The sequence below is a fragment of the Calonectris borealis genome, chromosome 30 (genome assembly GCF_964195595.1).
Source record: "Calonectris borealis chromosome 30, bCalBor7.hap1.2, whole genome shotgun sequence".
NCBI classification, from domain to species: domain Eukaryota; kingdom Metazoa; phylum Chordata; class Aves; order Procellariiformes; family Procellariidae; genus Calonectris; species Calonectris borealis.
In genome coordinates, this window is record NC_134341.1 from 2,245,691 (window position 1) to 2,259,842 (window position 14,152).

At 58.1% G+C, this 14,152-nt stretch overlaps 1 protein-coding gene across 1 annotated transcript; it reads left to right on the plus strand.

Annotated features, from left to right (window-relative positions):
• Nucleotides 1-9,003: 9,003 nt before the first annotated feature.
• Nucleotides 9,004-12,957, plus strand: TMEM106C (transmembrane protein 106C). The gene is made up of 7 exons (XM_075134047.1): nt 9,004-9,196; nt 9,303-9,366; nt 9,904-10,063; nt 10,152-10,292; nt 10,546-10,595; nt 10,891-10,944; nt 11,405-12,957. Exons 1-7 carry the CDS (start codon nt 9,004-9,006, stop codon nt 11,532-11,534), a joined length of 792 nt encoding a protein of 263 aa, XP_074990148.1. The 3' UTR covers nt 11,535-12,957.
• The last annotated feature ends 1,195 nt before the right edge of the window (nt 12,958-14,152 follow it).

Below are 14,152 nucleotides of genomic sequence, written 5' to 3' on the forward strand. Positions count from 1 at the left end.
TAGGGGGGGAAGGAAAGCACCCCAACAGTCACCTTCACCCCCCAGCTCCAAACTGAACCCTCATTTCTGGGCCCAGCAAGGGGTGGGCAGACCAGAGACTGGGCAGCACTGGGGGGGGACCCTGACACCCCCAAAACCAGCAGCCACCCCCACAACTCACAGAGAGACTGAAAGGGATGGGGACCCCAGTTTTTGGCAGGGGAAGTCCTTAACAGCCCTGACACCCCCCCAGCTGAGGGGAGACATTGGGTGTCAGGGGGTCTCACATGGGACCCCCAACCTGGGGGGGACACAGTATTGGGGGGAATACACAGGAACCCCAAACCAGGATGGGAAACGCAGGGAGCCCCATGCCCACGTGGAGCACACAGAGCACCAGGGGGGGCTGACACCCCCACGGGACCCCCAAACCTCGGGGGGACTCAGTGGACCCCCCAATACCCCCACAGGACCCTCTAACTGGCAGAGAGAAGGCAGAGGGCACCCGGGGGTGACCCACACCCGTACCCCTCCGGCCACCAGTGCCCCCCCACACCCGTCTCCCCCGGTCCGTGGGGGCATCGAGGGCTTCCCCACGGCAACAGCCGCCCGCCACCCACTCCCGGTCAGCACCACCCGTGTCCCGGCGACCACCAGAGCCACTGCCGCTCCCGAGACCCGGCCCACGGTGGGCACCGAGTGGGGGTTTCTCTCAGAAACAGCGTCCCCGCGGGTCCCCAGCGCCCCCAACCCGGGCCCCGGTACCTGCGCTCTCGGCACGGCCGCCCCCTCCGCTGCCCCGGGGCCGCCTTTTGACGGGAACCGGCCGGCTCCACGCCCCGCCCCTCGCCGGGGCCACGCCCCCTCCGAGGCACGCCCCTCCCCGTCCCCGCCAATGTCAGCACGGCACCGCCTCGGCACCGCCCTCGCGGGGGCGAGCCCCCGCCGGCACCGCCTACCAGCACCGTATAAGGTTCGTGCTGCGCGAATCCCCGCCCACTAGGGGCGTGGCGAGGGCTGGCGGGAGATCGCACGTGGCTGCCTGCACCGCGGGGGGCTCTGCCGGGGCTACCCGGCTTGGGGACCCCAACCGCCGCCACCCCCCTGCCCAGCCCGGTCCCCGCCTTCGGCCCAGCCCCTGCCTGTACTGCCCCGCTCCCGTGGCTTGTGGGGAGCCCTGTGCTCTGCCAGGGGCTTCAGGGATGCTGCTGGGGGCTTTTGGGGTGCCGCTGCCCGGCACTTTTGGGGGCATAACCCCTACGGAAAGCCCAGTGGGCTCAAGCAGCTTACCCATGTCCTGCTGGCCTGTGGTCAGTCCCTTACTGGGACAGGGCAAACACTACCAGTACAATAGTGCCCCCCCCAGCACTCCCGCGCAAACTGTCTCCCTGTAGCATCGGGTCCCCAGTGTTCCCGCCACATTTCACCTTCGCTCTGGTGTCTCCTGGAAGTCCAGGGGTTGCAGAGCTCCGTCCCCGGAGCTGGCGGTGGTTCAGAGGCTGCTTCCCTTCCAGATTTCTAAGTAACAAGCCAGCACGTACTCAGAGCACTCGTCGCGTTCATCACCTGGCAAACAAACTCCGTCTGGCTCATGCGGCTGCAGTATTTGCCGGGCTCGTCTCCCTCCTCTCCCATTTTCGGGAGGACACCCAAGAGACCTGCCACCGCACACTGCAAAACCTCTGTCTGATTACAGCCTTGATAGAGTTCTTGTATTTTTCTGATGCTCAGATCAGATTAAGGGCAGAGGGAGAGCTGATTCACCCTCTGCCTCCGGACAAGAGACAGCAGCATCGGCGCAGCTCCAAGTGCCGGAGACGTGTACGACCGAGGGTGGGCAGGTTCCCGGCAGAGTTGCGGCTGTTTGTAGCCTCCAGGCTGCTCTGGTCGGCCCCCGCAGCTGCCCTCGGCGTGCCGCAGAGCCCAGGGCTTCACGTCCCGAGCACGAACCAAGCCTGTGCGAAGCCCTCGCAGGTCTGGAGGCCAAGGGCCCGCAGGACGCCTGGGTTCGGCTGCTCCTGTGGGACTTGGTGGTATTTGGGACAACGCAACCAGTCAGATCACAAATACCGACCTTGACCACCCAAAATCCCATTACCGGTGACGTGAGTCAAACTTGGAGCGTGGGGGTTTGGGCTGAGCCGGTTCAGCCGGTGTCGCAGCCCCAACCCAAAGCTGCTCCATCACCCGCGCACGTTACACCCCCAGTCTGAAAAACTCAGGATGTTTGGCAGTTTTTCCCTTTCCGTCCTCAAAAATGCGGCCATCAGCAACATTGAATAAAACAGCAAGAAATGCTTCGAGAAAGCCCCTGTGTGATGCTCCCAGGGTTTATTAAATGTCCCCTAAACTCAAAATCCCCGGAGAAAATGAGCCCCCAACGCACGCGAGCGCGGCAGACGGCAATCACCGCCCCTCACCTGCAACCACCGAGTTCAACAGCTCTAATTTGCGTGGGGAAAGCGTTTCGCTAACCGTTTTCAAATTGATTTAATGAGGCCAATGAGAGAAAACAACGTCTGGAAAGAAATGGGAGTTCATTAGAGACAATTTAGTGGCGCAGAACTTTTTCGGGAGGATGGGGTGTGGGCTGCGGATGGGGCCGGGGTGATTTTGCATTGGCAAGGCTGCACGTACCCATCCCGCCGCCGCCGATTTCCACCATCGCAGCCATTTAAATGTTAAAATCCGTTCCAAACCTTCGTGCAGCGGATGCCCCGCTGACCTCGCCTTGCCTGGACCGGTGCGACGTGCTCCTCAACCCCATAAAAAACTATTCTCCTGCCAAACCCACCTTTTCCCGCAGCCACGGTCGGGTTTGTGCCCCAAGCTATGGGGAAGGTTTGCAGCTGATGAGACGTTTAATTTGCTCCCTCTATCACGACCTGTGGCGGTTACAGCTGTTTTCCAGCAGCTCTCCTGCTACTTTCCCTCCTCCACCCGCCTCGCACGAGGGAATCCGGGCCCGGAGCCTGGCACAGCTCTTGCTTTCCTGCTCTGCTCATCCCTGCATCCCCCTGACTTGCACGGTGCCAAGAAGCCGCACACGTGGGATGCAAAATCCCTCCCAGGCGGGAGCCAGGGGATGCGCAGAGATGCAGGAGGATTTAATTCTTGCACGATACGTGGGGTGGGAACGGTGACCGAGAGCTTGCGACCGTGAGCCGGCGTCTTCACGCTCCTCCAGCCTGGGAAAAGGGGGCCCTCGGCTCGGCCGAGGGGCTGGGGGAGGATGATGATGGTTCAACAGCCGGGGTGGGATGTTGAGCAGGAGGAATGGAAGCCCTCATCGGCCGTGGGCACAGCCAAGTCACGTCACCTCCCCGGCTAACGGACACAGGGACCAGGGAAAAAAGCACAAACACAACTGGGCTGGGAACTGCTCCGCAGCCGCCGGCTTCACCGAAGGAGCTCCGCTGCGGCGATCCCTCTCTGGGGGTGACTCACACGCTTGCTCCGTCCCCCGGTGAGCGAAGGTTTCGTGGGAAGCAGTTGCAAAATCCCGCCGGCGTGGCCATGCGCCGGGTGGGGTGCGGCTTGGCCCCCTCTTTCCACCCGTTCCCGCTGGTTTTGGGGGTTTAAAACGGGAAGAAAAGGGATTAAACCCGGGATACAACATGGTAAGAGAGGCTGAGGGGGTTTGGGGGGCATCCCCCCCCCCCCGGGGATTCTCTATGGTCTAATATAGGGTTGAGCTCACCCCGCAGCCCGTCCCGGGGGGCTCGGTGCGGGTTTCCCCCTCCCCGTCCCCTCTCAAGGCGCCGTTCGCAGCGTCCGTCCCTGCAGACGTCCGGCCGCACGGATCAATCCCGCACCCAGCACCTTCCTCGGGCGCGCCAGGACCCTCTCGGGGGCGATGGGACACGCACGGCCCCCAATTAGGCAATTAGGAGGTGGCAATTAGTGCGGGGGGAAAGGTGAGCGGGGAAACCTCCCTCTCCCTGGCATTTTGCTCCTGGGAAGGAGAGAATAAATGATCCAGAAAGTTTCCATCGGCGACACACGGGAGAGCGGCTCCGACGGCCGCGGTCTGCGGGAGGCGTCTGCCTCCGGTCGGTGGAAATATTTAATTTTGTCGTAAACTTTATTTTGATGGTTTGGGTGATTATGAGGGGAAGGAATTCAGTTTTCCAATCAACTCTCCCATTTAATTAAGGCCAAAAAAAAAAAAAAAAAAAAAAAAAAATCCGCCAGCGTTTGCACGGGAGGGAGTTCGTTAAAGAAATGTTGACGTAAATGGGGCGGTTTCGCTTGCTCCTGTCCCGGGGCCGTCGGGGTTGGGGGTGGTGGGAGGAAAGAGTTGGTTGAATTTCTTTTTCCCCAAAATTTAGAGGTTTAGAAATACCCGGGGCCGGGTCGCGGGGTGCTGGGGGTAACGCTGGGCTGAACCGGCTGCGGCAGCGGGGCCTTCGAGCTGTAAAACTGGACAAAAAAATAAGAAATAAAAACGTCGGAAGAGTTGCGGAGGGGGTAATAAAAAAGCCCGAGCAAAGATCAAGCGCCCGGCGCTGCCGTCACAAGGGCAGGGATCCCACGGGGCTGTTTGGGGGGGAACTGGGGAGAATTGGGCTTTTTCCAGTGGCTTTTTCCCCCCTGCGTCCCTGAGGTGCGGAGCCCGGGTCGGGGTGCTGAGCACCCCCGGGTGACACCCCCAGGCAGCGCCGGGGGAGGACGCGTGGGCGTCTGGTGAGGCTGCGGCAAAGGACGGAGCGTGCCGGGCTGGCACGGCCCCGCACGAGCACGCGCGGCCCCGCACGAGCACACGTGGTCCCGCACGAGCACACGTGGTCCTGCACGAGCACGCGCGGCCTCGCACGAGCACACGCGGTCCCGCACGAGCACACGCGGTCCCACACGAGCACACGCGGCCCCGCACGAGCAGACGCGGCCCCACACGAGCAGACGCGGCCCCACACGAGCACACGCGGCCCCGCACGAGCACACGCGGCCCCGCACGAGCATGCGTGGCCCCGCACGAGCACACGCGGTCCCGCACGAGCACACGCGGCCCCGCACGAGCACGCGTGGCCCCGCACGAGCACACGCGGCCTCGCACGAGCACGCGCGGCCCCGCACGAGCACACGCGGTCCCGCACGAGCACACGCGGTCCCGCACGAGCACACGTGGTCCCACACGAGCACACGCGGCCTCGCACGAGCACACGTGGTCCCGCACGAGCACACGCGGCCCCGCACGAGCACGCGTGGCCCCGCACGAGCACACGCGGCCTCGCACATGCACGCGCGGCCCCGCACGAGCAGACGCGGCCTCGCACGACCACACGCGGCCTCTCACAAGCACACGCGGCCCCGCACGAGCACACGCGGCCTCGCACGAGCACACGCGGCCCCGCACGAGCACGCGCGGTCCCACACGAGCACACGCGGCCCCGCACGAGCACACGCGGCCCCGCACGAGCACGCACAAGCCCTCCTAGTGGTGTGGGAAAGCTCCATACTGGGCCAGGTGCCCTCATACTGGTGTGTATGGGCTCCATACTGGGACAGGTGCCCTCATACTGGTGTGGGGGGGTTCATACTGGGATGGAAGCCAGTGGAGGGCTCCGTACTGGGACGAGGGCCCTCGTACTGGTGTGGGAAAGCTCCATATTGGGACAGGGGCCCTCATACTGGTGTGTATGAGTTCCATACTGGGACAGCTGCCTTCATAGTGGTGTTGGGAGGCTCCATACTGGGACAGGGGCCCTCATACTGGTGTGTATGAGTTCCATACTGGGACAGCTGCCTTCATAATGGTATTGAGAGGCTCCATACTGGGACGGGTGCCCTCATACTGGCAGTGGGGAGCACCATACTGGGACAATGGCCCTCCTACTGGTGTGGGAAAGCTCCATACTGGGATGGATGCCCTCATACTGGTGTGTATGGGCTCCATACTGGGACAGGTGCCCTCATACTGGTGTGGGGGGGTTCATACTGGGATGGAAGCCAGTGGAGGGCTCCGTACTGGGACGAGGGCCCTCGTACTTGTGTGGGAAAGCTCCATATTGGGACAGGGGCCCTCATACTGGTGTGTATGAGTTCCATACTGGGACAGCTGCCTTCATAGTGGTGTTGGGAGGCTCCATACTGGGACAGGGGCCCTCATACTGGTGTGTATGAGTTCCATACTGGGACAGCTGCCTTCATAATGGTATTGAGAGGCTCCATACTGGGACGGGTGCCCTCATACTGGCAGTGGGGAGCACCATACTGGGACAATGGCCCTCCTACTGGTGTGGGAAAGCTCCATACTGGGATGGATGCCCTCATACTGGTGTGTATGGGCTCCATACTGGGACAGGTGCCCTCATACTGGTGTGGGGGGGTTCATACTGGGATGGAAGCCAGTGGAGGGCTCCGTACTGGGACGAGGGCCCTCATACTGGTGTGGGAAAGCTCCATATTGGGACAGGGGCCCTCATACTGGTGTCTATGGATTCCATACTGGGACGGGGGCCCTCATAACAGTATGAGAGGGCTCCATACTGGGACGGGGGCCCTCCTACTGGTGTGGGAAAGCTCCATACTGGGACAGGTGCCCTCATACTGGTGTGTATGGGCTCCATACTGGGACAGGTGCCCTCATACTGGTGTGGGGGGGTTCATACTGGGATGGAAACCAGTGGAGTGCTCCGTACTGGGACGAGGGCCCTCATACTGCTGTGGGAAAGCTCCATACTGGGACAGGGGCCCTCATACTGGTGTCTATGGATTCCATACTGGGACGGGGGCCCTCATACCGGTGTGGAAAAGCTCCATATTGGGACAGGGGCCCTTATACTGGTGTGTATGAGTTCCATACTGGGACAGCTGCCTTCATAGTGGTGTGGGGAGGCTCCATACTGGGACAGGTGCCCTCACACTGGTGTGCATGGGTCCCATACTGGGACAGGTGCCCTCACAGTGGCGTGGGGAGGCTCCATACTGGGACGGCGCCGCTCATACTGGTGGGGTGGGGGCTCCATACTGGACCCACCATCCCCTCACTGGTTCCCCCCCCCCCCCCCCCCTCCCGGCGCATGCGCGCTCTGCCCCGGCGTCCAGCCCCGTGCGTGCGCATGCGCGGGATGGGAGGGGCAAACCCGCAGTGCGCATGCGCACGAAGTCACGCCCACCCCAGTTTACCCCGCCCCTCCCGCCCGCGGGAACCCCCCGCGTAGATGCGGCGCATGCGCAGTTCCGGACACGCCCTTTAGCCCCACCAAAAGGGTGGGGCCATGGGCGCGGCCCCGCTGCCGTCCGGCGCATGCGCACTGAGGGAGAGGCACGCCCGGGCGGGGCTTTTCGTCACAGTGGGGCGGTTCCCCATAAGCCCCGCCCATTTACTTCGCGGGTGGGGCGGCCCCGCAGTGACGAAACGCCCCGCCCGGGCGTGCACTGGGCGGGGCCTTAGAGAGGGGGCGGGCTCTGCGAAAATCCGCCCTCTTCATCCCGCCCTGCGCGCTGTGCGCCTGCGCTGGCGGCGGAGGGGTGGGGCGAGGGCTGGGCTCCGCCCACCGCCGCCTCGCGGCGTTGTCATAGAGACGGCGGCTGCGCGGGCTGAGGTGAGGCTGCGGCGGCGGGTCTGAGGGGCTGCGCTGGGCTGGGGGGGTCGTGGGCTATGGGGGGGGTTGTGGGGGTGCCCCCTGGCTGGGGGGTGTCCTTGAGGGGGTGTCCCTCACGGGGGTGTTGGGGGGCAGGTCCCTGTGGGGTCGTTTGAGGGGAGCATTCATTTCTGGGGGGTCTGAGGGGCTGGGCTGGGGGGGCCACGGGCTATGGGGGGGGGGGGCTTTGGGGGTGCCCCTTGGCTGGCGGATGTCCTTAAGGGGGTGTCCCTCACGGGGGTGTTGGGGGGGCAGGTCCCTGTGGGGTCGTTTGAGGGGAGCATTCATTTCTGGGGGGTCTGAGGGGCTGGGCTGGGCTGGGCTAGGGGGGCTGCGGCTATGGGGGGGGCTTTGGGGGTGCTTCTTGGCTGGCGGGTGTCCCTGAGGAGGTGTCCCTCACGGGGGTGTTGGGGGACAGGTCTCTGTGGCGTTGTCTGAGGGGAGCATTCATTTCTGGGGGGGTCTGAGGGGCTGTGCTGGGCTGGGGGGGCTGTGGGCTATTGGGGGGGGCTTTGGGAGTGCCCTCTGGCTGGGGGGTGTCCTTGAGGGGGTGTCCCTCACGGGGGTGTTGGGGGACAGGTCCCTGTGGGGTCATTTGAGGGGAGCATTCATTTCTGGGGGGGTCTGAGGGGCTGTGCTGGGCTGGAGGGGCTGTGAGCTATGGGGGGGGGGCTTTGGGGATGTCCCTTGGCTGGGGGGTGTCCTTAAGGGGTGTCCCTCATGGGGGTGTTGGGGGATGGGTCCCTGTAGGGGTGTCTGAGGGGAGCATTCATTTCTGGGTGGGCTGTGGGCTATGGGGGGGGGGCTTTGGGGGTGCCCCCTGGCTGGGGGGTGTCCTTGTGGGGTGTCCCTCATGGGGGTGTTGGGCTGCAGGTCCTTGTGGGGTCGTTTGAGGGGAGCATTCATTTCTGGGGGGGTCTAAGGCGCTGTGGGTCTCTGTCAGGTGGTGTGTTTCTTGCGGGGGGATGTTGGGGGTGGTGTGTCCCTTTTTTTGGGGTGGGGGTGTCTGTGGAGGGGGGGTATGTCTCTCCTTTGGGGGGTCCTGAGGGGTGTGGGTCTGTCTCTGTGGGGGTTGTTGGGGTCTGGAGGGGTGTCTGTGGGGGCTGTCTCTGTTTAGGGGGGCTGTCTGGAGATGAGCCTCCATTGAGGTGACCCTAAGTTGGGTGTCTCTTTTTGTAGGGTGCTGTGGAAGTCACCCCTGTGGGGGGAGGCTCTCTGTGGTGGGTGTTGGACCCCCCTGGGAGGGTGTCTCTGTGTGAGGGTGTTTGTCGAAGGGGTGTTGGGGATGGGTCTCTGGGGAGCAAGGTTGTTCCCTTCATGCCTGTAGTTCAGGGTAGGGTTTCCTTGTCGGCCAGAGCAGGTTGAAAACCCATTTAATGACCGGGACTGCTCTCGCTGCCTCTGTCATAGGTTACGCGGCTTTTCTAAAGCAGCTGCGATGGGTTCTGTGCTTTCCCTCTCTGTTAATAACGCTGCCTCCAGGCAGAGGAAGAAGGCTGAGGATGACGATGATGACTTACTCGATAGCCGAGACCGTGTGGAAGACATTGCCAAGTTTCCATACGTTGAATTCACAGGTCAGGACAGCATCACCTGTCCCACTTGCCAAGGCACTGGCTGCATTCCCACAGGTGACTGCTCCTCTCGGGCTTAAATACAAAAAGAAAATGTTGCTTATTTACGTGAACGACCTTGTATGCACGTGGAATCGGTTAACATGTTCCTTTTGCTTTCCAGAGCAGGTAAATGAGTTGGTGGCTCTGATACCCTACAGTGACCAACGGCTTCGTCCACAGAGAACGTAAGTGTGGAGTAAGAGAGTAATTACATCTTTGCAAAGAGCAAACAGGGCTCTTTTGTCGTTTACTGCCGCAACTAAACGCTTCACTGCAGCCTCTCCTTCATCTAGTGGTTTGTTTTCATCCAACAATGCCAACAAATACAATTTAAAGTGTAACTTTAAATACTTCCTGTGAAATCCCGCTGTGGAGTGAACGTGGAAACAATGATCCTACTCACACGCTTCATCCCCACGCCCTTTACTGAAGCTTTTAGGAAGAAACTGCCTTACCAACAGCAAAAATACTAGATTTTGAAACACTATGGGGGCAAAAATGATTCTTTGGTTACTCATTACCAAAAACCAAACTGTTTAAAGGGTGACGGTTCTGAGCAATTTCAGAGAGCGAAAACGTTAGAGCAGCACTTCTGTGCCTCTTCCAGGGAAGAACAAACACGTGTTGTTTGCTGGCTAGGTTGGGTTTCAGATACGAGGTCTCCTGCAGCTGCAGATGCTGTGTTGGGGCAAAGGAGGTGACCCCTTCCCTGCCTCTTCCAGGAAGCTGTACGTCCTGCTGTCCGTGCTGCTCTGCCTGCTGATATCGGGGCTGGTGGTTTTCTTCCTCTTCCCACACTCTGTCCTGGTGGATGACGATGGTATTAAAGTGGTTCAGGTTTGGTTTGACAAGAAGAACTCCGTTGTCGTTCTCGCCATCACGGTAAAGTTGTATTCCTGAGGGAATAAATTGTGCGCTGAACTGCCAGGAAGGTCACTGCTACTCACGTCTCCCCCCTCTCTCCATCCAGGCCACCTTACGGATCAGGAACTCCAACTTCTACTCGGTGACGGTGACCAGCCTGACTAGCAAGGTGCAGTACATGAACACTGTGGTGGGAACCCAGCAGATCACCAACGTCTCCAGCATCCAGCCGCTGAGCGACAAACTGGTATTTGTCTTTCATCGCACTCGTAAGCGTCACCAAATCAAATACGAAACCTGTGCGCTACTGCGAGTTAACTTGATAATAGTCTCTCTATACCTTAAAGCTTTGCTTGGCAAAATAGTCTGATGGCTAGAGTAGCCTGTGCTTTACGCACACCAGCTGAAAGGCAACAGCAAATGGGAAAGACTCCGAAAGGGGTGGATTTAAGTGAGTCCTCGAGCTGCATGTGAATGTATTTTTCTTTTATCTTTTACAGGTGAATTTCACTGTGAAGGTGGAGCTGGGTGGACCCTTCTCCTATGTGTAGTAAGGATTTACTACTCTTTGTATATAGCTGGGGAAGAGGGCGGGTTTAAGCTGCTTTAATTAGAATTTGCTCTGGAAATAACTTGTTTTCTGTTAATTTCCTGGAAAGTAACTGTTTGCTGGAAATGACTTGAAAGGCCACTTTGTCAGGATGTTGTGACGTGGTTTTTGGACCGCGTCTCGAGTTGAGTTAACGCCAGAGGGAAAATATCATCAGAAGATACCGAGAAACACAAGTTTCTCTGTAACCCTGCGTAGCCCCTGCTGACCTACTTCTTTGGTTTGTCTCTTCCAGTTTCTTTTGCACATTTCCCAAGGTGAAGGTACATAACATCGTGATCTTCATGAGGTAGGTGGTTCTCTGCTGGGCTCCTGACTCAAAAGGGAATTGCTGCCACAGCAAATCTAGGGTACATGAAGAAAATCCCGCTTGGCAAGCACCCCAGCTTGGTTCACTGTGTCAGCTTTTAATCCAGACCAGTTGACACAGTTGGGTGAAATGTAAGACAGAAAGGAGAAGACACCCGATTGCTCCACGCTGAGCTTTCACGTGAGGGGTGGTGTGCTCCAGAGGCTGCGCTCGCCAGCTCTGCGTGTCCCTGCCCGCTGCGGTGAGCCATCCTGAGCAAAAAATCTGAGAGGATCTGCAGCTTTCGAGGGGGAAGAGGAGTTATGTGATGAGTGTAAAACCTGCTGGGTTTTTTATTTTGGTAGAGGGATCGGTGTCGCTGCTCCTGTCCCCACCAAACTGCTCCTGTCCCCACCAAACTGCTCCTGTCCCCACCAAACTGCTCCTGTCCCCCTCCCAGGACATCGGTGAAGCTCCTGTACATCGGCCACGTGACGCAGAGCTCTTTGGAAACGTACCACTACGTGGACTGCAGTACCAACTCCACGGCTGCCCAGGACCCCCTGCCTCTGCTGTCCCCCTCGATGTGAGGCGCAGCCAAAGCCAAGAGCCAAGCCCTGAGGACGCAGATGGATTTCTGGAAGGGACCAGGAACTTTCAAATGGAAGCGGAGGGATCGCGAGTGACTTTAGTAGGAGATGTTTGAAAGCTCTGTGTCCCTTTTGCGCTTTTCCACGTGCAGCTGGGCTGCACTGCTGGCCTGTCCACGAAACCCGCTTGGGGTGTTGCGCGTGTGCGAGCACGCGGGTCCCTTCCCAAAGTCAAGGTCCTGCCTTCCTCTTCGGTTCTGAAGAACTAGTTTTTGGTAGGGAAACTGGACTCTCAAACTTCATGCTTTGGGGTCTGAAGATCCCGAAGATTTAGAGTTGACTTTTGCAGCTGTTTTGAAGCTTAGCACTGTGTTGGGTCCTTTCGGGGTAAATTAATTAGTTCTGTGCAATTAATTTATTCCACTCTTGTTCAGCGGCAGCGTGTCACTGGCTTGTTTCAAAGCAAGGGCTTGATAAAAGGGGATAGTTCTTTGTGAGGAATGCACAGATAAGGCTTCCACCTCTGTATTTTGCACTAGAAGGCGGCAGAGGAATTGAAACCTTCAAAACACGCTTTCTCTGTTATGCAGATTTTGTTTGCTGGCAGCTGAGGCCACCTACAGCAAACCGATACCAAAACACCGCAGTCTTAAAGAAAACAGCCTCAGTAAGTGCAGTGCTGCTGGGGATGTGCGAAGGTTCCGCGTGAATTAGACCTTTCTCCTCCTCCACGCATGGCTCCGAACCTTTTTCTCCCCGCGTTGGGCAGCTTCAGGGTCTCTGGGGTGTGAAACCGCGGAACTTGTAGCTCAGTGTTGCTTTGTACTTGTGCCTGCCGCAAGCGAGCGTGGATTTAAACTGATTTTGTGGGAGTTTGGTGTTTCAAAGGCTTACCGTCCGTCGGGAACAGCCGGCTCCTGGGAGGTATCAACTGCATTCTTAAAGTAAATAAATGTGAAAGCTCAGCCCGCCGCAGTTCTCGCTGTTTGCAGCGTGGAGGATTTCATTCTGCTTCTGCCCTTTGTAGTTTTTCTGGAACTCGATCGCTACAGCTGCCCTCGTTTCCTCTCTGCCTGCACCTCCGCCTTTCTCGGGCTGTTGGATGCGAGGTCGTGTGAGAGTGTGTGTGTGTGGAAACAAAGCGCAGGTAAAGGCTGCGAGGGAAACGGATCACGGTGGTTTTCAATGAAGGATACTTTATTTTCTGCGAGTGTGAAATAAAAACACACCTTGCTTTTTTAAAAAGTGGCGTTTCTGCCCAGTGGGGTTTCTAGAACTGAATTCTACTTATTAAAGCTGAGTTATACGTTACTGGGCAGCGTCCTTAGCGCTCTGCCTCGTGACTGGTATCCCGTCACCTTTTGCCCAGAAGTACCTATTCTCTTGCTGATGATTTTTGGGGAATGGGGGCCAAGAAACTCAACCAGGGAGGGGTGAAGCACCTCCATTCCCACCCGGGACCAGTGACCAACGCCAGTGGCTGTCATGCTGTGCAGTCCCCGGTGATCTCGGTCACAAGTTTATCACGCGACTTTCGCAAAACCACCAATTTATGATGAGTAGAACTTTCTTTTTTAAGGAAGATGAGGAAATCACAAATTTTGCTCTTTATCCATCTCGTTTCCTGAGCTTCCTCCCTCTTGGCGGTGCTCCGTCCTGGCTGATTTGGTTTCTCCTTGTGGGGTGACGCAGCCTCCTGCTCCCCAACATTGCCTCTTCCCACCCGCATCGTCGTCTTTGGCCGCAGCCCCAGAGATAACCCACGCTCCTGCTCCTCATGGCCAGGTCTTAAAAGCAGCCTGCGGTGTGGGGGGGGGGGTTGCTTTTAACTGGGTGATTTTGGGGGGGCTCACTGGGTGCCTGCAGCAGGAACCCTAAACCTGCTGCTTGGCTGAACAGGAGAACGGCTTTGCCCCAAATTAGTTGTGTGACAGCCGGCAGCAGTGAGCCAGAGCACTAATAATTAGGGGTGCCCTCTGGGTCATGTGGCAAAGCACTTGGCCTTTTAAAGGGCATTTTATTTTGAAAATCCTTCCTAATCCTCCAATCCTTTTTAATGATTTTCTTCTGCCAAGGTTTTTTTAAAGATCCCAGCCCTGCAGAGGCTGCCTCAGGTGCTTTAGCAGGAGTGGTTGCTGCTGCGCTGCCAGCTGTGAGTGTTTAAAATTGAGATGAGGGCCCCAAAGTAGCATTTTTTAAAAGGTTTTTTGGTTTTTTTTTTAATCCTTTAAGGTTGTAATTTCTCTTAATGAAAAACTGCAGTGCCCATGCTATCAACGGATGCAAAAAGCTGAGGTGTTAACAAAAGCACTGTCATGAAACTCATGAACTCCCCGGTCAACAGCTGCCTGTTACGTCCCGCACGTGAAGCTCAAGCGTGTTGTAACTCTTGTGGGGGCAGCGGGATACTTTTCTTTAAGATACTAAAAAAAAAAAAAAAAATTCAACTACGGAGGCTTTTCCTCTAATTAGCAAGCCTGTTTAAGGGAAGAATTTACATATGTAACTTTTTATGAAACCATAAAGGCGCAGCTGCTTTACGAGACGTCAGCGTGTGCGTGCGACGGCTGCGAACTCTGCCGCCTTCAGCGTTGCAAAATGTATCCCGAAATTACATT